Source organism: Lepisosteus platostomus, chromosome 4 (assembly GCF_059453375.1).
Source record: "Lepisosteus platostomus isolate fLepPlt1 chromosome 4, fLepPlt1.hap1, whole genome shotgun sequence".
Classification (NCBI taxonomy): Eukaryota; Metazoa; Chordata; class Actinopteri; order Semionotiformes; family Lepisosteidae; genus Lepisosteus; species Lepisosteus platostomus.
Genome location: NC_142614.1, coordinates 9,822,463 through 9,847,990, shown reverse-complemented (window position 1 = coordinate 9,847,990; position 25,528 = coordinate 9,822,463). Strand labels below are relative to the sequence as shown.

General features: G+C 54.6%; 1 protein-coding gene across 1 annotated transcript in view; it reads left to right on the top strand.

Annotated features, from left to right (window-relative positions):
• The first annotated feature begins 246 nt into the window (after positions 1-246).
• Positions 247-25,528, top strand: part of efnb3b (ephrin-B3b) — a 65,657-nt gene continuing 40,375 nt past the window's right edge. Inside the window, exons 1-2 of the mRNA XM_088628277.1 lie at positions 247-1,524; positions 23,739-24,034. Of these exons, the coding sequence (XP_088484403.1) occupies positions 1,409-1,524; positions 23,739-24,034 (412 nt within the window). The 5' untranslated portion in view covers positions 247-1,408. The remainder of the gene's footprint in view (positions 1,525-23,738; positions 24,035-25,528) is intronic.

The following is a 25,528-nucleotide window of genomic DNA, read 5'->3' as shown; positions in this document are numbered from 1 at the left end:
GTGTGGCTGGAATGTGTTGGATAAGCCCGAGGTTGGGAGGAGGGAGAGAGAGAGAACATTTCAGTCCGGGATCCTTCTTTCAAAGAAGCACACACACACACCGACAACACAATCGAACACGCAACACACAAAAAAAAAATCCCTGGTCCGTGTTCGCTCAGTGAAACGGAACAGCGAATTCGTGTTTTCTCTCTCTCTCTCTCGGTCTCTACCTACCTCTCACCCTCTCTCCTCTCCAAACACTCGCAGCTCGGCCCCCCTCCCCTCCTCGCCATCAAAACAGAGTGGATGTGTTCAGCGCCACAGACCGCGCCGGGCCGGCACACAGCAGCGCAGGCAGGCACAGGGTTCGGGCTCGATTCGGGTCCAGTCCTCCGCCGCTCTTTATCCACCGTCTCTCCCCGAACGCGCGGGGCAGGCTGCGGTTTTCAATATTTTGGAGGCTTTTCAGGAGTTTGCGGTGGGGGGATTTTGTTTTTCCCCTAAAACACAAAAAAAACAACCCGGGATCTGCTACAGTTGCTTCATTATTTTTTTCCCCAAACACCCCGAAAAACCCGTCGCCGGTGGAGGGAACTCCGACGCGGGGACCTGTGCGATTGGAGAATCGTCGTTAAGAGCAAAGGAAATACAAACTGCAGCTCCTAGGCTGGGAGCGGAGATGCCACCAGAAAGCAAAACTCCATTTCTACTCGCGTGAGAATGGACGGGCTCGGCAGACCCTCCACTTAGACGCCAGGTCCCGTCGTAGAAACTTTTATTTGTTTCACGCTCTCTTTCTCTGAGAGGAGGAGGAGGAGGAGAGGGGGGAGTCTGGAGTCACCGGGACACGGCGAGCAGAATTTTTCCCGTGCGCGAGCGAGCGGGGATGAGCGAGAGCTCCGGCACGCCACGCGCCGAGCCCAGACGAGGGAGCGCGGCTTGAAACCGGGACCCCCGCCCCCCGCGCGCCCGAGTCCGGTTGGCTGGCCGGCCGGCCGCCGCCGCCGCACGAGGGATCCACGACGCGAGGAAAAAAACCCAACAGCCGCCCCCAAAACCCTGCTGTGGAACTACAGCAGCCCGAAGACACTTTCCGCCCCAGTTTGAGAGTGTGTGTGTGCGGGTTCTGGGTCGAGAAAGAAAATAAACAAGCACCCGGACGACATGGGATTGTTTTAGCAGCTCCGGGAGGCAGAATCTCAACTCTCTCGGCTCGAAACCCCCGAGAGTTCCCCGGCAGCCGGGAGAGGGGGGCACGGCGGACGAAGTTAGCCCCCTGACTTTCTCCGGAAGAGTTTTCCGCTCCCTCGCCCCCCCTCTGGCTGCTCTCCGTGCCCCCTATGCGGCCGCGAGGGACGGGACGGAGCGGCGCCCACTGACTGCGCGAGGGACGGTCTCTCTCAGCCCGGGTCCGGCCGGGCGCGCGATGGCGTTCGGCCGCGGTGTGCGCGCGCTGGCAGTGCTGCTCGTGCTGGCTGTGGAGATTCCGGGGAGCTGCGCCACCAACCTGGAGCCCATCTACTGGAACTCGCTCAACAGGAGGTAGGTGGTCTGCTGGTCTGGGTGGATCTCCGGGGGGGCGAGGGGAGTCCGGTCGGACCGGTTCGGCGGGGGGTGGGTCTGCGGGCTGGTTGTGCCCCTGGCCGGGCGCTGTGGACTCTGGGGAGGGGGGGAGGCTCGGTTCTGGGGTCCGGGTGTTGTGGCTCGACCTGTTGCGCGGTGTAGCTGTGTGCGACTGGGCGCGTCAGCACCGTGAGCGGCCGCTGGTCCCACACCCCCGGACACGAACTCTTACCCTGCTGGACAGCGATTAGAGACCAACCCCTCTAATCGCCCGGCTGGAAGGAACTCGCTACCCGGGCTGTGATCTCGCCGCTGACACGCGTGGGAATCCACAGTTACTCAGTGACCTTTCTCCAGTCGCTCTGGAAGTGAAGTGCGTGTCCGTGATTAGAGAGGCAGGACACGGTCTCCGGGTACTGGCGGCGCCGTGTCGAGCCCACTCGGGACTCCCCCCCACGAGCGGGGTGAACCCGATCGCTCTGAGGAAGCCCGGTCCGGTCCGGCGGCCAGCCCTCAGTCTGGAGAGGCCGCTTCTCCTTTCAACGGGAGCGCTAGTGAGAGGGCCCCCCAGAGTAGGAAGGCGGTGTGCGCCAATGCAGGCGGGGACTTGCCTGTCTCCCCCAGGCCCTGTGTTTATCTGGGGTGCTCAGCTGTGGCCGGGCGGTTATGGGGGACCCCGCTATGATGGGTGAGCTGAAGCTGTGTCCGGCTGGGACAGACTGGACACTCTGGGCTCGCCCTGCCTCTGGACAGGCCCCACCCTGTGAATTGGCTTTAAATCGCCCCCCCCCCAGACTGACTCGGGTTCATCCAGGTGTCCAGCGTCTGTCCACTGTGTCCAGGGCAGGGCGCTATCCCAGCAAGCAGCGGGCACGTGGCGGGGTACAGGGTACACCCTGGATGGGACGCCAGTCCCCCACAGGGCAGACACACACACAGACACACACACTCTCCCCCCACGGCCAGTTTTCCCAGACGCCAGTTAACCCACCAGCTTGTCATTGGACTGTGCAAGGAAACTAGGGCAACAGGAGGAAACTCAGGGAGAACATGCAGACTCCACACAGACAGCACGCCAGGAGCTGGACCCAGGGCCCCCTGCGCCTCTGTGTCGCTTGATGTCTTCGGTGGCTGTGAGTTCCCCATCTTTTCACAGCACATCTCTGTGGGATCGATGTCTGTCTGGGGCTCGACAAGCCTCTGGACTGGTCCTGTTTCTGGAACTGTGACCCTGCTGTGTGGCAGGAACACTGCTCTGTCTTGGCCTGGGGGTCAGTGTGTCAGCTGGGTGTCCAGTCCTTTCCTGGGGGGTCAGTGTGTCTGCGGGGTGTCCAGTCCTGGTCCTGGGGGGTCAGTGTGTCTGCTGGGTGTCCAGTCCTGGTCCTGGGGGGTCAGTGTGTCTGCGGGGTGTCCAGTCCTGGTCCTGGGGGGTCAGTGTGTCTGCGGGGTGTCCAGTCCTGGTCCTGGGGGGTCAGTGTGTCTGTGGGGTGTCCAGTGCAGGTCCTGGGGGGTCAGTGTGTCTGCGGGGTGTCCAGTCCTGGTCCTGGGGGGTCAGTGTGTCTGCAGGGTGTCCAGTCCTGGTCCTGGGGGTCAGTGTGTCAGCTGGGTGTCCAGTCCTGGTCCTGGGGGGTCAGTGTGTCTGCGGGGTGTCTAGTGCAGGTCCTGGGGGGTCAGTGTGTCTGTGGGGTGTCCAGTCCTGGTCCTGGGGGGTCAGTGTGTCTGCGGGGTGTCTAGTGCAGGTCCTGGGGGGTCAGTGTGTCTGCAGGGTGTCCAGTCCTGGTCCTGGGGGTCAGTGTGTCAGCTGGGTGTCCAGTCCTGGTCCTGGGGGGTCAGTGTGTCTGCGGGGTGTCTAGTGCAGGTCCTGGGGGGTCAGTGTGTCTGTGGGGTGTCCAGTCCTCGTCCTGGGGGGTCAGTGTGTCTGGAGGGTGTCCAGTCCTCGTCCTGGGGGGTCAGTGTGTCCGCGGGGTGTCCAGTCCTGGTCCTGGGGGGTCAGGTGTCCAGTGACCGCGGAGTGGTCCTCTAGACGCCTGTGTGGAAGGTTGAAGGTTGAATTGACTAAAGCAGCTCTGTGTTCACACGGCGGCGAAGAGAGGCTCCTGCGCGGCGAACGGAACCGCGCACGTGCACGGGTTCGCTTTCCTCGCGGTCAGGCACGCGGGGCGCGGGGGGGTCGCGTGCGACCGACTTCAGGTGGGGAGGAGTGCACGCGGCCGCTGCAGGTGGAAAGCGGGCCGGAATGCCACGCGCCGCGGAGAATCTCAGTGCGCGAGAACCTCCACGGGATCGGGCGTGAACGGGTTTTGGAAAAAAAAATGTTCACGCGTGGGCACAAGTTGGGCGATGGACAGTGTGTCCACGTTGTCTGTCAGCTGAGCGAGTGGACTGTGGGTCCATCCCTTACCGCCCAGATAAACCCTTACTGGTGTGACTCGCCGAAGTGCGGAGAAGCCGTGTGAAATCAGACTAGAGAGGTGCTGTTTTACAGCGCTAATTAACATTCTCTGTCGTATTGCATAGTGACTCCTGGCTCTTAAAGACGCCCCGTCACCTGATGGAAACGACACGCTCAGGTTTGCGCTAATTCTGACACGCGCCCCCGTCGCGCGGCGCTGGAGCGATTATTCGATTCTCAGCAGATTGATGTTTTCCGCGAGGCTGCAGAGTGACAGACCGAGCCTACTGTCTCCTCATCAGTCAGAGCTATCTCTGTAGGGAGATACAGGGGGAAAGAACTGTTGACTTCTCCTGTACTGGGACTGTAGCCCCTATTGTAACAGGACTGTTCTCCTGTACTGGGACTGTAGCTCCTATTCTGACAAGACTGTTCTCCTGTACTGGGACTGTAGCCCCTATTGTAACAGGACTGTTCTCCTGTACTGGGACTGTAGCCCCTATTGTAACAGGACTGTTCTCCTGTACTGGGACTGTAGCCCCTATTGTAACAGGACTGTTCTCCTGTACTGGGACTGTAGCCCCTATTGTAACATGACTGTTCTCCTGTACTGGGACTGTAGCTCCTATTCTGACAAGACTGTTCTCCTGTACTGGGACTGTAGTCCCTATTGGAACAGGACTGTTCTCCTGTACTGGGACTGTAGTCCCTATTGGAACAGGACTGTCCTCCTGTACTGGGACTGTAGCTCCTATTGTGACAAGACTGTTCTCCTGTACTGGGACTGTAGCCCCTATTGTAACAGGACTGTTCTCCTGTACTGGGACTGTAGCCCCTATTGTAACAGGACTGTTCTCCTGTACTGGGACTGTAGCCCCTATTGTAACAGGACTGTTCTCCTGTACTGGGACTGTAGCTCCTATTCTGACAAGACTGTTCTCCTGTACTGGGACTGTAGCCACTATTGGAACAGGACTGTCCTCCTGTACTGGGACTGTAGTCCCTATTGGAACAGGACTGTCCTCCTGTACTGGGACTGTAGCTCCTATTGTGACAAGACTGTTCTCCTGTACTGGGACTGTAGCTCCTATTCTGACAAGACTGTTCTCCTGTACTGGGACTGTAGTCCCTATTGGAACAGGACTGTCCTCCTGTACTGGGACTGTAGTCCCTATTGGAACAGGACTGTTCTCCTGTACTGGGACTGTAACTCCTATTGTAACAGGACTGTTCTCCTGTACTGAGACTGTAACTCCTATTGTAACAGGACTGTTCTCCTGTACTGGGACTGTAGCTCCTATTGTAACAGGACTGTTCTCCTGTACTGGGACTGTAGCACCTATTGTAACAGGACTGTTCTCCTGTACTGGGACTGTAGTCCCTATTGGAACAGGACTGTCCTCCTGTACTGGGACTGTAGCTCCTATTGTGACAAGACTGTTCTCCTGTACTGGGACTGTAGCCCCTATTGTAACAGGACTGTTCTCCTGTACTGGGACTGTAGCCCCTATTGTAACAGGACTGTTCTCCTGTACTGGGACTGTAGCCCCTATTGTAACAGGACTGTTCTCCTGTACTGGGACTGTAGCTCCTATTCTGACAAGACTGTTCTCCTGTACTGGGACTGTAGCCACTATTGGAACAGGACTGTCCTCCTGTACTGGGACTGTAGTCCCTATTGGAACAGGACTGTCCTCCTGTACTGGGACTGTAGCTCCTATTGTGACAAGACTGTTCTCCTGTACTGGGACTGTAGCTCCTATTGTGACAAGACTGTTCTCCTGTACTGGGACTGTAGCCCCTATTGTAACAGGACTGTTCTCCTGTACTGGGACTGTAGCTCCTATTGTGACAGGACTGTTCTCCTGTACTGGGACTGTAACTCCTATTGTAACAGGACTGTTCTCCTGTACTGGGACTGTAACTCCTATTGTAACAGGACTGTTCTCCTGTACTGGGACTGTAACTCCTATTGTAACAGGACTGTTCTCCTGTACTGGGACTGTAGCCCCTATTGTAACAGGACTGTTCTCCTGTACTGGGACTGTAGCCCCTATTGTAACAGGACTGTTCTCCTGTACTGGGACTGTAGCCCCTATTGTAACAGGACTGTTCTCCTGTATTGGGACTGTAGCCCCTTTTGTAACGGGACTGTTCTCCTGTACTGGAACTGTAGCCCCCTGCTGTAAGATGAGTGTCTACCCTGCCCCATGTACAGCAGGGCTCCTATCCAGTTGTCTATCTTGCCAGCCTCACACACCCTGTCTGAAGGCAGAGCCCTGCACCCCTAGTTCAAACAGAAGGGTGTTTGCACAACCTGGCTGCTTAAGCTCTTGCACAGCGGCTGTTGCAACAGGTAGCGCATTAGCGGTAAGAGCTTTGTGGCGGCCCAGCTGTAAAAGGAGTAAAGCCGACTGATCCGTCCAAATCATCCTCGTTTTCCTGGCTTTGTTCCGTCTTTGTTTGTCTTCTGCAAGTCTGCTTGTGATCATGAGGAACAGGCCAGTGATCGCTGGGAGCTGATGTACTGGCAGCGGGTTACAGGGCTCAGGGGGGAAAGGGGCAGTGGCCTGCGGGTCTCTAAACGCCTCTCCCCCCCCGGGCTGGGGTACGAGGGCGGGGGGAGGGAGGTCAGCTCTGTGGTCTGCTTCCCCTTTGGTCTTGCGAAGGTTGGAAAAAGCCGTCTTCAGTAAGGCTGGACACTTGACGGTTTTAGCTCATAGGCTCATGAGGTCTGGTGGGGGATCCAAGCTCTATCTCTGTCCTTTGCCTCCCCCCCCCTCACTCCAGCTTTGGAATCCAGGGTGTCACGGGTTCAAGTCCCAGTGGGGGCACAGCTCTTGTACCTTTGAGCGGAGAGCTTGACTCGCAGTGGTGCAGTGAAGGTTGTGTGAATTGTGTAAGTGGGGCTCGGGGCTCATGGGGGTAGATGAGCGCTTGTGTTCCGCTGGCTTCCCTGGTGAGCTCATGGCTCAGAGATGTGCTGCGCCCAGTGGCGACCTGTCACCCCTGGGTGGTCGCTGCGCCGTTCCGGCCCGTGGGACACTTCCTGTCCTGCTCAGCCTCCGCCCTGTGCCTTCCGCTGCTCTGGTGTCGAATGTTCCTTCGGAAGCCTAATGAGTCGGTTTCTGGCAAACGGAGCTGAGCTCAAACGCTCAGACGCCGAGCACCTGGTGTGTTTTTTTTTCCTCAGCGCGGGATTTTTGTTATCCCAAGGAGCAAAGCCACTCAAACGGTCAACAAGCCCGTGTCGGGCAGCTCTTCAGAATGTAAACAGCGTTATTTGTTCCGGGCGTGTTCCTAGCCGTCCGAGCGGGAGGCTTCTGTTCCGACGTCTCGGGCTCATTGGGAGCGCTGGGAGCTGTTGGAATCTCCACAGCGATCCGGGATGTGAGCTGGAGAGGGAGGGAGGGAGGGAGGGCTGGTGTTTTGACAGCCGTGGATCTGGCATTAGCTAAACATTTCTCTTGTTAAGCGTTTCTAATTGATTTCAACCCGCCGAACGCAGCACATCCCACCCCCAGCACAGCTCCAGGAAACTTGCTCGACAACTTCTCCTTTTAAACACTTATTAAATATTAATTGCCGTGCATTAATAATGCATCGCCCTGCTAATCTCTCTGACAATTAGCCTTGTTAATTACGCACTCATTAAGGGCTGCTAGACGGAGGCGCAGAGCTGGTTTCTGAGTGAAACAAAGACACCCACAGCTCTGAGACTGGGGAGCCTCCCTGAAGCTCAGACTTGTCAAAGAGTTTGAACCCTCCGTGGGTCCAGTCTTCTGTTCTGGCACCCTGGCCTCTGCCTCCCTCTTTGTATCTCGCTCTGCCTCTCGTCCTCTGCCTCTCTCTGTGTGCCCCAACCTGCCTCTCTTCCTCTCTCTCTGTGTCCCCAACCTGCCTCCCTTCCTCTCTATCTGTGCCCCAACCTGCCTCTCGTCCTCTGCCTCTCTCTGTGTGCCCCAACCTGCCTCTCTTCCTCTCTCTGTGTGCCCCAACCTGCCTCTCGTCCTCTGCCTCTCTCTGTGTCCCCAACCTGCCTCTCTTCCTCTCTCTGTGTGCCCCAACCTGCCTCTCTTCCTCTCTCTGTGTCCCCAACCTGCCTTTCGTGCTCTGCCTCTCTCTCCCCCAGCTCTGCCTCTCTCTCCCTCAGCTCTGTAATTGCTCCCTGGGTCTCTTCCTGAAAGAGCAGAGGATCGTATTGAAGAAGCAGCTGAGAGATTGTGGTAGAAACTTGACAGAGTCACGCCGGTCAACTGCCACTCCACTCTCTTCACTCATCTCCTGCCGGCGAGAGAGAGAGAGCGCAATCGCTTTGTGGAGAGATGCTGCTCACATATCAGTCAAGGGCTCTGATGTGTCCCCTGTTCTGCTGGCTGTGGGGTAGAATCCTGTGTGTGAGCTTGATTACCTGTGCGTGTGCGTGTGTGTGCGTGAGCTTGATTACCTGTGCGTGTGCGTGTGTGTGCGTGAGCTTGATTACCTGTGTGTGTGCGTGTGTGTGCGTGAGCTTGATTACCTGTGTGTGTGCGTGAGCTTGATTACCCATGTGTGTGTGCGTGTGCGTGCGATTGAGCTTGCTCACCTGTGTGTGAGCGAGTGAGCTTGATTACCTGTGTGTGAGCGAGTGAGCTTGATTACCTGTGTGTGAGCGAGTGAGCTTGATTACCTGTGTGTGAGCGAGTGAGCTTGATTACCTGTGTGTGTGCGTGTGTGTGCGTGAGCTTGATTACCCATGTGTGTGTGCGTGTGTGTGCGATTGAGCTTGCTCACCTGTGTGTGAGTGAGTGAGCTTGATTACCTGTGTGTGTGTGTGTGTGTGTGTGTGTGTGTGTGTGTGTGTGTGTGTGTGTGTGTGTGTGTGTGTGTGTGTGTGTGTGTGTGTGTGTGAGTGAGCTTGATTACCTGTGTGTGTGTGTGAGTGAGCTTGATTACCTGTGTGTGTGTGTGTGAGGGAGAGTGAGCTTGATTACCTGTGTGTGTCCCACAAGAACCAACATTCCGGGTGGCCATGTGAAACAGCACAAACACACAAGAGCTCTGAGGTGGCTGGGGAGCTGAGACACTGGGACACTTGTTCCCTTCACCTTCCTCTCCTTCTTTGTCTTCCTCCTGTCTGTCGTCTGAAGAGCGAGTGAGCTCAGGGCAGGCTCCCTCCTCTACGCCAGCGAGCGAGAGAGAAGTTCCAGGCCTCTGAGTTTCGTCTTGGCCTCTCTCCAGAGCTGGGGAGGAGGGGGGTTAAATTTCGTTCCAGGCGGTTTTGTTTTTTTTCTTCCCTCCTGCTGCCGATTCCTCCCTCTTCTCCTCCTCCCTCCTCTCCTGCAGGAAAGAGAGAGCCGTCTCTCCCGTGAGCCCCCGCAGAGAGAAGCCTCCCTCTCCACCCTATCCGCTTTTCCGGCTAACCTTTCCTCAGCAGGGCACAATTATCCCTCCTCCGACCCCCCTTCCCCCTCTAACCCTTCCCAAACTTGTGGCTTCTCCGCACGCTCACACCTCCCCCCATGGCAGTCTGCAGCTGAAGCCCCTTTCACTCCTTCCTCCTGCGTCTCGGGCACTCCCTGCCTCTCCCTCTCCCCCTCCGTTCTCTCGTACTCCCCTCTTCCTCAGAGGATCGGCAGAGTTTGCGGTGCAGTGCAGTCCTGGCTGAGTGTTATCTGACCAGGGTGAGAGAAAACAAGGAGCCACAGACCTGAGGAACTCCTGGCTTAGTGACTACAGACTGGACACAGGCAGACCTGGCTGTCCAGAGAGGACAGCCTCAGTGACCACAGCTTGGACACAGAAACTGGACACAGGCAGACCTGGCTGTCCAGAGAGGACAGGCTCAGTGACCACAGACTGGACACAGACACTGGGCACAGGCAGACCTGGCTGTCCAGAGAGGACAGGCTCGGTGACCACAGCCTGGACACAGGCAGACCTGGCTGCCCAGAGAGGACAGGCTCAGTGACCACAGACTGGACACAGGCAGACCTGGCTGTCCAGAGAGGACAGCCTCAGTGACCACAGCTTGGAAACAGAAACTGGGCACAGGCAGACCTGGCTGTCCAGAGAGGACAGGCTCGGTGACCACAGCCTGGACATAGACACTGGACACAGGCAGACCTGGCTGTCCAGAGAGGACAGGCTGTGCTCTCACTGCAAGCAGGGAGAAACAGAGACAGATGCATTTTGTGTAAGAAATACTCTGGGATTAGACAAACATTCCCCCCCCCCCCCCAAACTAAATTAAATCCCAGAATTCAGTATGATTCCTGCCAGCATCACAAGAGCTTCCAACTCTATGGGGGAAGGAAACTCACCAGAGCTACAGCCCAGTGTGTGATCTCCTGTCCCAGCCCGCGGAACAGAGTCAGCCTCTCGAATAATATTGTAAAAGTTTCGCTAAGTGGCAACAGTGTAATCCATCAGTCACGCCAATAAAGCTCTTTGTGTTGGAGATTCCAGGTTACTGAGGCCTTGTTCTCCTTCGTCTTTGTCCCTCTCCTGTTCCATTCTCTCCTCTTCCCTGCGCTCTCCCTCTCTCCTTCCTCTCTTCTTGATTACTCTCACTCTCGCACACTCCCTGCAGGAGAGCAAGCGCAGATGGGCTGAGGGCACTTTCTTTAGAAAGAAAGGAGCAGTACGAATATAAAAGAGTTCCCCCCCCTGCAATGCGCGCGCACACACACACACACACACACACACACACACACACACACACACACACACACACACACACACACACACAAACAAACCACGGTCTTTGTGTCAGGCTTTCAAAACCTCTCCGGTCCGCGTCCTCTGTGACGGATGAGATCGGTCTGTCAGTGGTCTGCCTTTTCCAGCTGTGGAAATTTCCCTCGCCACTAGGACTGCCCCCATTTTGACTCCTGCTGGAGCCACACAGGGAGAAGCAGGGAGTGCGGAAGGATTCCTGATTCTGCAATCCTGGTCACAGTAAGATCCAGTCCAGAATTCACAGGGCTGTCAGTCAGACTCCCTCTGCCCAGCAGTCTGATCCAGTCCAGGGTTTACAGGGCTGTCAGTGAGACTCCCTCTGCCCAGCAGTCTGATCCAGTCCAGGATTTACAGGGCTGTCAGTGAGACTCCCTCTGCCCAGCAGTCTGATCCAGTCCAGGATTCACAGGGCTGTCAGTCAGACTCCCTCTGCCCAGCAGTCTGATCCAGTCCAGGATTTACAGGGCTGTCAGTGAGACTCCCTCTGCCCAGCAGTCTGATCCAGTCCAGGATTCACAGGGCTGTCGGTCAGACTCCCTCTGCCCAGCAGTCTGATCCAGTCCAGGGTTTACAGGGCTGTCGGTCAGACTCCCTCTGCCCAGCAGTCTGATCCAGTCCAGGGTTTACTGGGCTGTCAGTGAGACTCCCTCTGCCCAGCAGTCTGATCCAGTCCAGGATTCACAGGGCTGTCGGTCAGACTCCCTCTGCCCAGCAGTCTGATCCAGTCCAGGATTCACAGGGCTGTCAGTGAGACTCCCTCTGCCCAGCAGTCTGATCCACTCCAGGATTTACAGGGCTGTCGGTTTACAGTCAGACTCCACATCAGTCAGACTCCCTCTGCCCAGCAGTCTGATCTAGTCCTGGTATCATTGGTTCATTACTTGTAAGAGGCTCATGTACAGTAGAGAACAACCAGGTGTGTTGTCTGAATTGGAAAGGAAAGCTTGATTAAAAAATTAATGTTCATTAACAAGATGTTCGGGGGGAAACCTGGAACGGATCAAACCGCAGTGCAGTGGGAGTCGGGGCTCTCCTTCACAGCCTGCGCCCGATCCCCCGCTGCGGTGCGGGCCTCAGGTGCCAATAAAATGTGTTTTAACCCTCCGAGTCCCTCCGCTGGAGCCCCTCCCTCTCCACGGTAGCGCGAGTGCGTCGGTGTGCGTCTCCGTCCGCCGCGGCCCGGGGCTCACGGCACGCGTGATCGCAGGGTGTCCGGAACGAGGGTCCGAACGGGAACGCCACTTGACCTTGCTTTTTGGGGTGCAGGCGAGGAGGAGGGGTAGCTGGATTAGCACGCACGCAGACCCCCCCCGCCACGCACGCACGCACGCGCGCACGTGACACCCGAGAGAAGGGGGCGAGCGCCCTGCTCCGGGGTCCGGCTGCCAGTCACGGCACAATAGGAGTCTGAGAGGGGATTAGCGCGGCCGCCGGCGTCTGCTCCGGCAACAGGAATGAGATAGAGGTGCTGAAGACCCCGCACGGCAGCGGTCCCTGATGCTGCTGCAAGAGGAGACACAGATCGGCACTCTGCTCTGTGCATCAGATTAGATGCTCCAGTGGGCTCGTGTGCAGCGTCGGTGTTCTCTGTAGGGCTCATGCGGAGCACAAGTGTCCCTACAAGGCATGTACAGAGTGCCAGTGTCTCTGTAGGGCTGGTGTACAGTGTCAGTGTCTCTGTAGGACTGATGTACAGTGTCAGTGTCTCTGTAGAACTGGTGTACAGTGTCAGTGTCTCTGTAGGGCTGGTGTACAGTGTCAGTGTCTCTGTAGGGCTGGTGTACAGTGTCAGTGTCTCTGTAGGACTGATGTACAGTGTCAGTGTCTCTGTAGAACTGGTGTACAGTGTCAGTGTCTCTGTAGGGCTGGTGTACAGTGTCAGTGTCTCTGTAGGACTGGTGTACAGCGTCAGTGTCTCTGTAGGGCTGGTGTACAGTGTCAGTGTCTGTAGGACTGGTGTACAGCTTCAGTGTCTCTGTAGGGCTGGTGTACAGTGTCAGTGTCTCTGTAGGGCCGGTGTACAGTGTCAGTGTCTCTGTAGGGCTGGTGTACAGCTTCAGTGTCTCTGTAGGGCTGGTGTACAGTGTCAGTGTCTCTGTAGGGCTGGTGTATGGAGTCTGCATCTTTACAGAGCTTGTATCGTGTAAGCACAGCTTTGTGCTGCTGAGAAAAAAAACATCTTTTTCTCCCTGTTAAGTGTGCCGTGATTTGTCACGGCATTAGAAATGACTAAGCAAGCGTTTCTTAGTGTGCATTGCGTCTGTCCTGTCTGATGTGCGCCTGCATGAGTGGCGTGTGTAGGAGCGGAGAGAGACAGAACTGCTGCTTGCAGGCTGAGCAACACACACGCCACACACACACACCCACTCATACATTGACACAATCTGACTGACACACATACATACAGTGACACATTGACTAACAAACACCCACTCATACATTGACACAGTCTGACTGACACATGTATGTGCAATGGCACACCATTGTACTAACACACATACCCATACAGTAACACACTACTAACACACTCACTCATACAGTGTTACACATTGGCTAACACATACACAGTGACATACAAACATATATGTACAGTCTCTCTCTCTCTCCTCTCCCTCCATCAACTATGCTGTCTCTCTCTCCCTCCATCAGCTGTGCTGTCTCTCTCTCTCTCCCTCCATCAGCTGTGCTGTCTCTCTTTCTGTCTCTCTCTCCCTCCATCAGCTGTGCTGTCTCTTCCTTAGCCATGTGCTGCTCCTCCCTCAGTCTGCCCCTCTCTGTCTGTCTCAGCAACACGCTGCCTGCCTCTCTGTCGCTCTCTCTGTACCCAACAATAGCGCCTTTCATTCAGAGGGGGGAGAAAACGCAAAAGTTTTTTCTTACTTCTGTTCCTCTTTTATGTGGAGAGACGAGCGGCAACAAATTATTTTTTCAACCCCTACAACCCCACTCCCTCTCTCCCTCCCTCTCTCCATTCACACACAAAACCATTTTTAACTCATAGTTCATGCACACTCTGTTAGGATCTGTACCTACTATACTATACTATACTGTATATACTGTACGCTGTCTGGACACTGTATTAGGACCTGTACCTACTGTACTATACTGTATATACGCTGTCTGGACACTGTATTAGGACCTGTACCTACTGTACTATACTGTATATACGCTGTCTGGACACTGTATTAGGACTTGTACCTACTGTACTATACTGTATATACGCTGTCTGGACACTGTATAAGGACTTGTACCTACTGTACTATACTGTATATACGCTGTCTGGACACTGTATTAGGACTTGTACCTACTGTACTATACTGTATATACGCTGTCTGGACACTGTATAAGGACTTGTACCTACTGTACTATACTGTATATACGCTGTCTGGACACTGTATTAGGACTTGTACCTACTGTACTATACTGTATATATACTGTGCATACAGATATGCACTGTACAGATCTGGATGGATCAATACTGTAGATTGAGGGATAGATTCTGTTGATAATGGGATAGGTACTGTAGATAGAGGGACAGATACTGTAGAGAGCTGGATGGTTAGATACTGTAAATAAGGGAGAGCTTAATAGCTTATGGTTTAGTTTACTGTGCTGTACTGATCTGAGCCTATGCTTTTTGTAACCAGACCCATCTGGTTAAGTAAAGGTTTGGTCATGAATAAGCCTTTACCTGCATTTGCAGTTTCCCTCTGTGCAGTCTTCCTCGTTCCTCTTCAGAGCGTGTGACTCACAGAACAAGAGAGTGTGTCATTGGCGCGGGCTCCTCCTCAGTGCTGTTTCCTTCATTTCCTTCCTGGGGAGATTGTCCCCTCCTCCTGCCTTTCTGCCGTGCTCTTTCTCTGGATCAGCGGCTGTAACCCTCTCTCTGCCCCTGCTCTCCGCCGGGAGCCTGTCTAATGGTGTTCTGTGTCCAACCCCTCGCTCTGTGGGTAACACAGTGGGGGTCCCCTGTGTCTTCGCACCACGTCTCTCACTTCCAGCACTCCTGCAGTCCATCTCTCTGTCCTCCCCTAACAACCGCCGTCACGTTCCTCTGCCCGAGCCCTCGCTCTGCCTGCCTCGCACGCTCTCCCAGTCTGCCAGGGTGACAGTCTGCCAGGGTGACAGTGTGCCAGTGTGACAGTCAGTCAGTGTCAATGTGCCAATCTGTGTCAGTGTGCCAGTCTGTCAGTGTCAGTGTGCCAGTGTGACAGTCAGTCAGTGTCAATGTGCCAATCTGTGTCAGTGTGCCAGTCTGTCAGTGTCAGTGTGCCAGTGTGACAGTCAGTCAGTGCCAGTGTGACAGTGTGCCAGTCTGTCAGTGCCAGTGTGCCAGTGTGACAGTCAGTCAGTGCCAGTGTGACAGTGTGACAGTGTGCCAGTCTGTCAGTGTCAGTGTGCCAGTGTGACAGTGTGCCAGTCTGTCAGTGCCAGTGTGACAGTGTGCCAGTCTTGTCAGTGCCAGTGTGACAGTCAGTCAGTGTCAGTGCGCCAGACTGACAGTGTGATAGTCAGTCAGTGTCAGTGTGCCAGTCTGTCAGTGTGTCAGTGTGCCAGTCTGTCAGTGTCAGTGTGCCAGTGTGCCAGTGTGCCAGTCTGTCAGTGCCAGTGTGACAGTGTGACAGTCAGTCAGTGCCAGTGTGCCAGACTGACAGTGTGATAGTCAGTCAGTGTCAGTGTGCCAGTGTGACAGTCAGTCAGTGTCAATGTGCCAATCTGTGTCAGTGTGCCAGTCTGTCAGTGCATCTGTGTGTCAGTCTCTCTGTACATGACTGCAGCAGTCTTTACAGTGTCTCAGTGTGTCGCTGTGCCAGTCTCCCTGTACGTCACTGTGCCAGTCTGTCACTACGTCAGCGTGTCAATGTGAGAGAGAGACAAAGCAGGGTGGAGGGATCTGGGGGGGAGCATTTTTTCATCCTATTCCTGTTCTTTCACTTGTCTCTCCCCAGTGTCAAGACCGAAAACAGCAGTCTAAAAATACGCTTTTATGTTTTAATTATTATAATTTCTGTTGCAGCTCTTCATGCTGTCTGTGTCGGGGGAGCAGGGCCGTTCCCTGAGGTAGTAAGAGGATCTGAGATCTCCGAGCTGCGTTATTTCAGAGCTGCGCCCTCCCCTGAGCCCCTCTGGGCCCGGGCCTGGGCCTGGGCCTGGATCAGAACCTGCTCTGATCAGAGCAGGTTCTGTCTGCCAGCCTTGCTGTGTGCTTTGTGAACGTTTCCTCCCCTGCAGGAGAGGAAAAGACTAGCCGTGGACCTTATGTTATAGGAGGCGTGTGTGCAAGGAAAGAGGGGGAGAAGTCGGTGGTTTTGAGCGATGTGAAGGAGCTCCTGCAGCTCCAGACTCGGTCTCCTCCCTGAAACAGGTTTGCTCACTAATTTATCCAGGGTGCTGAACGCCGGGTGTTCTTCCGCCCTGGTCTGCCAGCGATCTCTCTTCTCTGTGCTCGGTACGCTCACTCATCCCTGCCAGTGGCAGTGGAGATATTCTAATTTGAGACGCAGTGAGTCAGTATTCCATGGCGAAACCTCTCCCGAGTCTCAGCCGCAAACACCCGAGACGGCGCGGAGACGAGAGCCTGTTGGGTGGCTGGCCGCGCGCTGATCTGAGCATCTCATCCCCGGGGAATGGGCTTCCGCAGCAGGTCTGGGCTGCTTGTTCCAGACACCCACCACTCTCTTCGCACAGTGTTAAGCCTCCGGTCCTCTGTGCTTGAATCTGCTTCCCTCTGCACCTGTCGTCCGCTCTTGTTCCCGAAGTATAGCCCTTCTGCGCTGACCTCGTCGGTGGCGTTTTTCGGGATTTGGGAGGATCGAATCGAGTCCACTCAGGGGTCTCCTGTGCACGGGACTAAAGAGGTTCAGTTCCTCTGAGCTGTCTGCGTCGGACGCTTGCTCCAGGCCGGGAATCCGTTCCGCCACTCCCTCTCTCATGTGGCGGGCGGCCACGTGTCTGTTCTCTTGTCCATTCGGGGGGGTGGCATTGTGCCCAGCGCGGACAAGGGTCTGTCTCTTGGCAGCCTGAGCCCCGAAGGGCTGCTGTGTGTGATTCTGCTCCACACAGTACAAGAGATGCAGACGCCCCGCAAGAGCTCAGGACAATAGCTGCTGCCACTCAGCTCCTGCTGGGCACAGTCGCCTCCTTGCCCTTCCTGAGCAAGGAGACTCCCTGTCTTCCCTGCCCGTGCTGTGTTCAGCTCGATCTCCGCTCTGTTCGAAAGCGCTGCACTGGCGGGACTTTCAGGAAAACTTCTCTTCCTCTCCGTTCCTCTCTCTCCATTCTGCTTTCTCCTGGTGTCTCTCCCTCCTTTTCTCTTTCATCTTTCTCCCTCTCTCTTCTTACAGTGACGCCACTGTAAAACCTGGAGTGGATTATCCAGCTGTGCATGATTGATACCACTGTAAAACCTGGAGTGGATTAGCCAGCTGTGCATGATTGACACCACTGTAAAACCTGGAATGGATTAGCCAGTTGTGCATGGTTGACTCCACTGTAAAACCTGGAGTGGATTAACCAGCTGTGCATGATTGCCAAGACTGTAAAACCTGGCGTGGATTAGCCAGCTGTGCAGCAGGAGCCTGGTCTGTCTCCTTGCTCGTCTGTTTCCTCTCAGTGAGCACAGAGCAAATTGGTGTTGACAGCCCAGTGAGTGGGAAAGTGCGAAGTCTCTCTGCAGGGGCCTCCCCTCTGTGTGTGTTTCTTCATGTGTGCCTCTACGCTCCCTCCTCTCCCTCCTCTCTCTGCTACTTTTCCTTTTCTTTGTCTGTTTTGTCTCTCGGTCAAGTGGGATCTGTGGTCTGTAATTAATCATGCAATCCTCTCTGTGCTCGTTAATTGTTTAGGATTCTTTTCCACTAATTGGCTCAGATCCATCCTGGGAAATCAAAGAGAGTTCTCTCTCTCTCTCTCCCTCCCTCTCTCCTGCTCTGTCGCTCCCTCTTGCTCTCCTCTCTCTCTTTATCCTTCTGTTCTTCCTCTCGCCCTCCTCTCCCTCGCTCTCCTGCCCTCTGCCGTTTGTGTCCCAGCCGCCTCGCCCTCTGTCTCTCCTCCTCCTCCTCGCTCGGGGCACCAGACAGAAAGTAGGAGAGGAGGAAGAGTGAAACCCAGGGGGCTGTGCAGAGGTGTGTGCACCCCACTACCTTCCTGCACCCCCCTCCCCCCTGGGGGGCTTGACTGAGAGGGGCAGTTATCTGATTAAAGAGAGGTATACTGCAGGCTGTGCAGCACTTTTGTGTGTCCCCCTCCCTCCCTACTCCATGTCTTACAACCTGCGCAACCCGCAATTACCACCCTACGGCAACGAGGGCTGTAATCTTCTCGGCCCCCCTTCCCTGAGAGACTCTGTGCCTGTGCTGCTCTGAGAACCGTCATCTGTCCTCCTGTGCGGTCCAGAGCGCCGGAGCTGCTGAGGGAGGGAGCAGCTCATTCGGGCAAGCGAGAGGCCGGGAGAGTAGCGCGGCCGGACTCCTCCACCCGGACATGTCCACAGGGACGTGCCTCCTGGACAGACAAGGAGAGAGTGTTTCAGTGGTGAGCTGATCCGGGTCAGGGAACGCACGAGCCAGAGGACAGGAGCAGAAGCTAGCAGTGAGAACAGGAGACAGTTCTTACACAAAGCATGGTGGGAGTGTGGAACAAGCTTCCATGTTGCTGAGGTTGATGCCCTGGCTTCTTCCCAGGATTGGCTGGATGAGTTGCTGAGAGGAATTATCTTCTCGCAGGGAATTCCCAGGGAATGTCTGTACGGGGCTTTCGTGTAAAATCTGCAGTAGGCGGCCGTCTCCTCACTCCTGCTCACACGCCAGGCAGGCTGACACCTGCAGTCCAGACATTGCTGGGTCTGGTCCGGCCTCTGTCACAGGCCCACCTAGAGACCAGCATCAGTCGCAAGTCTTGTTGTGACTGACACGTTGGGGATGGAAGGTAACGTGGGAGGGGGGGTGGTTAAGAGGCGACTCCAGCCTGTTAATGAGCTGAAAACAGTCCCGCAGCTCTAGTTAATCCTGTTAAGAGGTCGGGCAAGGGCTCAGTGGTGTTATTTCATGACCCAGCAGGTGTGTGGGGCTCCTGCCCAGGATTGGGGACCCCTGGAGAGAGCTGCCCCCCCCCCCCACCGCGGTCTCTGGCCAAGAGGCCCTAGCTCGGCTGGCACCGAACGCTGGCACAGGCCGCTGGGCACCACGCAGACCAGCGGGGGGTTTCCCCTCACACAAGAACGGGGGCGTCTCGCCTAGTTATCCACGCGCAGAGACGGGTGTTGTTTGACTGTTTGTTGTGTAAATGTCGTGGGTTTTCATGTGTTTGATGAAACAATTTGTAAAATGTAATCTCATTCTAATCTAATTCTTTCTTTGTAAACTACAATCTCTCACCCCATATTTCTCTGTTTAGTCTCCATCTGTCCATCTTTCTCTGTGCATCCTTTTCTGTCTTTCCATCTTTCTCTGTGCAATCTCTATCCGTCCATCTTTCTGTGTGCAATCTCTTTCTCTTTTTGTGTTGCAGTCTCTGTTTACCTTACTGCGTGCGTTTGCTCTCTTTCTGTGTGCAATCTCTCTATCTCTCCATCTTTCTTTGCAATCTTGCTCTCCATCTTTCTGTCTCTGTGTGCGATTCTGTGTGTGATTTCTTTTTCTGTGTGCAGTCTCTCTCTGTGAGCAATCTCTATGTTTCCATCTTTCATTACAATCTCTCTCTGTGTGCAATCTCTCTCTTACTGTGTGTGATTTCTCTCTCTTTCTGTGTGCAATCTCTGAGTGCGACCTCTCTCCATTTCTCTGGGTGTCCTATCTCCTTCTTTCTCCCTCTGTCCATGGCTCTGTCTTCCTGGCCGCTTGCTGTAATTCCCTGTAATCCCCCATCTCTGTGGGATGTCTTGCACTGCAGCCTGTCGCTGTGCCAACGGGTGAGCCGCAGTGCCAGCAGTGCCAGCCTGCTGCCACCAGCCACGTGCACCCCACATCCTGCACCCTGCACCCCACCTCCACCGTAGACCCCGTCTCCTGACACCCAGAGGCAGGGCCGGGGGGGCACAGACTCTCCAGAGTGCTTTATTAGTTTGCCACTTATGACTGGTGACGCTTCCTACCAGTGGCTGTTCCACAAGGGATTGTAAGATCCGGGTTTTTTCAGACATGTAGCTCAGATTCTTACCTGCTAGTGTCATGGCTGACAAAGATCGGATTTCGTTCCTGGGATCCCAGCTGAATCGTAGCGTTTCTCCTTTTGGCAGTCTGTCCTTCCACTGGGAAGAGGCTGTAAGCACCAGCAATGTGGTCAGTAAGGCATCCGTCACTGGTCTCTTGCTCCCCTTCTTCTGGGACTCCAGCCTGATGTACACAGTGACCACTCTGTCCAGTCTGTGATCCCTGTGACCCTGTCCCAGCCCGAGACACACAGTGACCACTCTGTCCAGTCTATGAATTTTGTCCCAACCTGAGACACTCATTAACCACTCTGTCCAGTCTGTGGCACCTGTCACAGCCTGAGACACACACTGACCACTCTGTCCAATGTGTTATTAATCCACAATTACAAATGTCTTTTCTCTATCCTACTGTGTTTCCACTTGGTATTCATTTATTTTCTTTTCAATCTCTTAATTTCTTTAATCTAGTTTGTAATTAACAATTCAGATTACTTGTCAAAAGACAAATGTTCTCAACGTGCACAGGCTGTTCTGATGAATGGGTTGTCACCACTTTGGCAGCAGTACTGCTGATAGTCTGGGAGATAGAGAGCCTTCAAACTGAGAGGAGTGAGGGAGGAGAGAGAGTCTTTCTTCGCACAGAGAGGAGTGAGGGAGGAGAGAGAGTCTTTCTTCGCACAGAGAGGAGTGAGGGAGGAGAGAGAGTCTTTGCACAGAGAGAAGTGAGGGAGGAAAGAGTGCAGAGGAGTGAGTTAGGAGAGAGTGCACAGAGAGGAGTAAGGGAGAAGTAAAAGAGGGGAGAGAAGGACCAGAGGAAAGAGTGAGGAGGGAGAGAGGAGTGAAAGGAGTGAGGGAGGAGAGGGAACGGAGAGAGGAGTGAGAGAGCAGAGGGAGGAGAAAGGAAGAAGAGGAAAGAGGAGCTTGGGATATGCAGACTGCAGAAAGTAAAGAGAAGAGATGTAGGGAGGCAGGAATGGAGAGAGAGGGATGAGAAAGCACAGAGGGGTTAAATCAGAAACAGAATGAAAAGGAGAAACTTGCAGGGGGAGGGGGGTGGCTGAGTAGGGAGCTGAACAAAAGACTGTAAGAAAATGAGAGGGCACTTCTCTTTAAAAGAGAAGAGTAAGCTGTTCCCCTCAGCGCCCCTCTCCCCACTCTGTGGGGCCCCAACTAAGGGACAGATGTAGTTGGCCTGCCACAGTACCCCCTAGTGTCACCCCCCCAGTGGTGTGTACAAACCCAGCGCCGCTCAATCCCGGTTTAATATACGGATCAGTGGGGAAAAGGAGGGATTTTAAGTTCACTATTGGCGACTGGATTATCTTCCTCTCTATCTCTTTCTTCGTAATCCTGGCTCCACAGTAATCCCGCTGTTGTCCGATTGTTTCGGTCCCACTGGAGATCAGTGCTGTTCCGTTGGTCTTTCTCGAAAGAACTGATTTCTTTTATCCTGAAGATTCCCTCCTTTTCTCCCCTTTCTTTCTGCTCCTTCTCCTCCTGCGTTCAGCGTTTTCCTCATCATCGCCCTCCCAGACATTATAATTTATCCAGTGGTGATTCTGAGCCTGTGGTCAGGGGTCACCAACCCAGGGCCTTAGGGGTGGAAGAGGAATGGATGTTGGGGTTCTGTTGAGATTGACACACAGTGTCTGGAAGATGTGGGGGTTCGGGGTTATAGGATGTTGGGGTTCTGTTGAGATTGACACAGTGTCTGGAAGATGTGGAGGTTCGGGGTTATAGGATGTTGTGGTTCTGTTGAGATTGACACAGTGTCTGGAAGATGTGGGGGTTCGGGGGTTCAGGATGTTGGGGTTCAGATTGGATCCTGGAATTTTTTAATCCTGACTACAGGTCTGACTGTGTGTTGGTGTGAGTGTGGGTCTCGGTGTGTTGGTGTGAGTGTGTGTTGAATTGAATTGAGTGTGTGGGTCTCTCGGTGTGTGTGTGTGGGTCTCTTGGTGTGTGTGTTGGTGTGTGTAGGTATCTGGAGACTGACCCATTACTTATCCCATTACTGACTAACACAATGACTGACTGCCCATCGGACATGGCCGGTCATCCACACTCCCTCTTTCCTCTCCTGCCTTTGTCACCCTGCCTCTCTCTCTCCCTGTGTTGCGTCCTGGTCTCACCATGTGTAGAACATCATTCGCACGAGTCTCACTCTGCCACTGCTGGCTGTTCTACCTGTGAGACCTCCGAGTGTGCTCAGCTGGCTGCAACACTGAGAGAGACTGTACTGCACTGAGATAGACTACTGAGAGAGTTTGTACTGTACTAAGAGTATCTGTACTGTACTGAGAGTGTCTATACTGCACTGAGAGACAATTGAGAGTGTGTACTGTACTGAGAGTGTCTATACTGTACTGAGATAGTATCTTTACTGTACTGAGAGTGTCTATACTGCACTGAGAGTATCTGTACTGCACTGAGATAGACTACTGAGAGTATCTGTACTGCACTGAGAGTATCTGTACTGTACTGAGAGTGTCTATACTGCACTGAGATAGACTACTGAGAGTATCTGTACTGTACTGAGAGTGTCTATACTGTACTGAGAGAGTTTATACTGTGCTAAGAGTATCTGTACTGTACTGTGAGTGTCTATACTGCACTGAGAGACTACTGAGAGTGTGTACTGTACTGAGATAGACTACTGAGAGTATCTATACTGTACTGAGAGTGTCTGTACTGTACTGAGAGTGTCTATACTGCACTGAGATAGACTACTGAGAGTGTCTATACTGTTCTGAGAGAGACTACTGCACTGAGATAGACTACCGAGAGTATCTGTACTGTACTGAGAGTGTTTATACTGTACTGAGAGGGACTGTAGTGTACTGAAAGTATGTGTACTATACTGAGAGAGCCTGTCTATACTGTACTCAGGGTATCTGTACTGAATGTATCTGTAGTGTATTGAGAAAGACTACTATAGTGAGAGAGACTGTCTATACTGTATTGAGAGAAACTGTACTGCACTGAGTGTAAGACGGTACTAGTCGAGAGAAGATGGCAGCTGTTGAAAGAGTGAAGAAGAGGAGTGATGGGGAGTAGGACAGAGAGGAGGGAGAGACGGGAGAGAGCAGTACAGGGGGAGGGCGCTCCAGACAGCAGGAGAGAGTGGGAGAGGTGTTTCTGAGAGATAAGACCGAAATGACTGGAGAGGAAGTGAGGGGTGTGTAGCCTTGGCCTGTCACCCCAGTGCCCCAGACAGGGAGCAGTTCTCTGAGTGAACCCTTCCAGTGCCACTCTCCGGCTCTCGGGACACGCGTCACAGACTCGGGAACGAGAGGAGGCCATCCAGCCCCTCTGGCTGCTTGCTGGTGAACCCGAAGGCTTTGAGCACCAGAATTCTGCAGCCATCAGGGGCATGTGGACCGACGCCTTGTTCCAGACCACCGCTGCTCTTTGCGGAAAGACCTGCCTGCTGTTCCCAGTCCGCTCTTCCTCTTCCATTCCACCTCTTGTCTGGGCTTTCATTCTCGCTGCCTCCCGGGGTCAGTGACTGTCCAGAGATCCTCTCCTGGTCTCCGCTGCCCAGGGCCCGAGAGGCTCGGCTCCCTTCAGGGCTGGGAGCAGACCCGCTCGCTCTCCCCGGCACGGGTTCGAGGGCAGCCGCGCCCTTCCTTCGCGTGAAACGTTTTGGGTGCCGGTGTTCCGGGCGACGTCCTCGCCGATTGTCCTAATCCTCGCTTTGCCACGCTTCGGTCGGTAGCGGGTGGTTGGGCGGCTAACAGACGATTCCTCTTTACTCCTTCGGCTCTGTCGGGTTGTTTTGGAATTCTGTTAAATCGAAGGTTTGGTTAAAAGGTCAAAAGCTGTCCCCCTTGTTTAACCCCCGGATTGGAGCTGTTTCTAGACTAACGCAGCTCGTCTCTCTCTCTCTCTCTCTCTCTCTCTCTCTCTCTCTCTCTCTCTCTCTCCCCCCAGGTTTCGGGATGAGAAGGGGTACGTGCTGTACCCCCAGATCGGAGACCGGCTGGACCTGATCTGTCCGGCCTCGGAGCCGCCGGGGCCCCACTCCACGCAGGAGTACGAGTACTACAAGCTGTACCTGGTGTCGACCCGGGAGCAGGCCGAGCGCTGCGAGGTCGTAGGTCACCCCGTCCTTCTGCTGACCTGCGACCGGCCCAACAGGGACATCCGCTTCACCATCAAGTTCCAGGAGTACAGCCCCAACCTGTGGGGCAACGAGTTCAAGACCCAGCACGACTACTACATTATCGGTAGGAGTCCAGCGACTGTCCGGGCCTGTCGTGTCTGTCCCTGCCTGTCCCTGCCTGTCCCCAGTTGGGACGCCACATGTCTGCTGTGAGAGAGGAGCTGTGTCTCTGTCTGTCTAGACTCCAAACCCCTCAGGGCAGCGCCAGCAGGAGGAGAGAGAGGGACAGACAGAAAACTGGTGTCTGTCTCTCTGTCCCTGGGCCTGTCTGTCCCTCACGGTTTCTTTCTCTCGGGGCCTGTCTGTCTCTCACGGTGTCTGTCTCTCGGGGCCTGTCTGTCTCTCACAGTGTCTGTCTCTCGGTGTCTGTCTCTCGGGGCCTGTCTGTCTCTCACAGTGTTTGTCTCTCGGGGCCTGTCTGTCTCTCACAGTGTTTGTCTCTCTGGGCCAGTCTGTCTCTCACGGTGTCTGTCTCTCGGGGCCTGTCTGTCTCTCACGGTGTCTGTCTCTCGGTTTCTGTCTCTCGGGGCCTGTCTGTCTCTCACAGTGTTTGTCTCTCTGGGCCAGTCTGTCTCTCACGGTGTCTGTCTCTCGGGGCCTGTCTGTCTCTCACAGTGTTTGTCTCTCTGGGCCAGTCTGTCTCTCACGGTGTCTGTCTCTCGGGGCCTGTCTGTCTCTCACGGTGTCTGTCTCTCGGGGCCTGTCTGTCACGGTGTTTGTCCCTGGGCCTGGGTGAGAGAGGGACGTCCAGACTCTTGCTGTTCCTCTGTTAATCCCTCTTTCTCTGACTGTCCTCACTGCTGCCGCCGAATGATCCCAATCGAATTTCCTCTGCATGCTGCTTGATATTGGGCACTGACGACCGTCTCTCTCTCTTGCGCTCTCTGGGAAGTCCTCTCTCGCTCTCAAAGGGGTTGTCCTGAGGAATTCTGCCTGTCTCTCACTGTCCCCCCCACCGACTGTCCCTCAGTCTGTCCTCCAGCTCTCTGCGTTGTTTCAGTCCTCCGGTGGTCTGTTTGTTTGTTTGTATATTTCATCAGCCTTATCAGTCGTCAGACAGACCTGAGTAATTGATCGTCTTGGATGGGGGGATCGATGGCTCTCTGAGAGATCGATGCACCGAGCCGCAAGGTCAGACAGGGAGAGGGGGAAAGAGTGAAACAGTGAGGGAGGGTGTCTGAAGGCAGTTTAAGTAAACCACCTGGCTGCTTGCTAATTGGCTGGAATTTGGCTACAAAAAACTGGAAGTGATACTGCTGTCTGATGACAGGGCACTCCTGCTAGGTGGGGAGAGCAGAGAGGGAGAAGGACAGACTAAAACGTGAAGTGGGTCAGGTAGCTCTGGCCTCTCTCCAGCTTTCTCCTCTCCCCCTTTCCCACTCTGTACAATGGGCGTCTGATCAACTTTAAATCCCGGAGTGGAACAGATCCCCAGGTTCTGGGACATTCTGGATCAGAGGGATGAGCGCCTCCTGCTGGTACACCAGCACATTACTGCTGTAGCCTGGTTTTCCTTGGAGATCTCCCATCCCGGCGCGGTCCGTGACCGAGCCCTGCT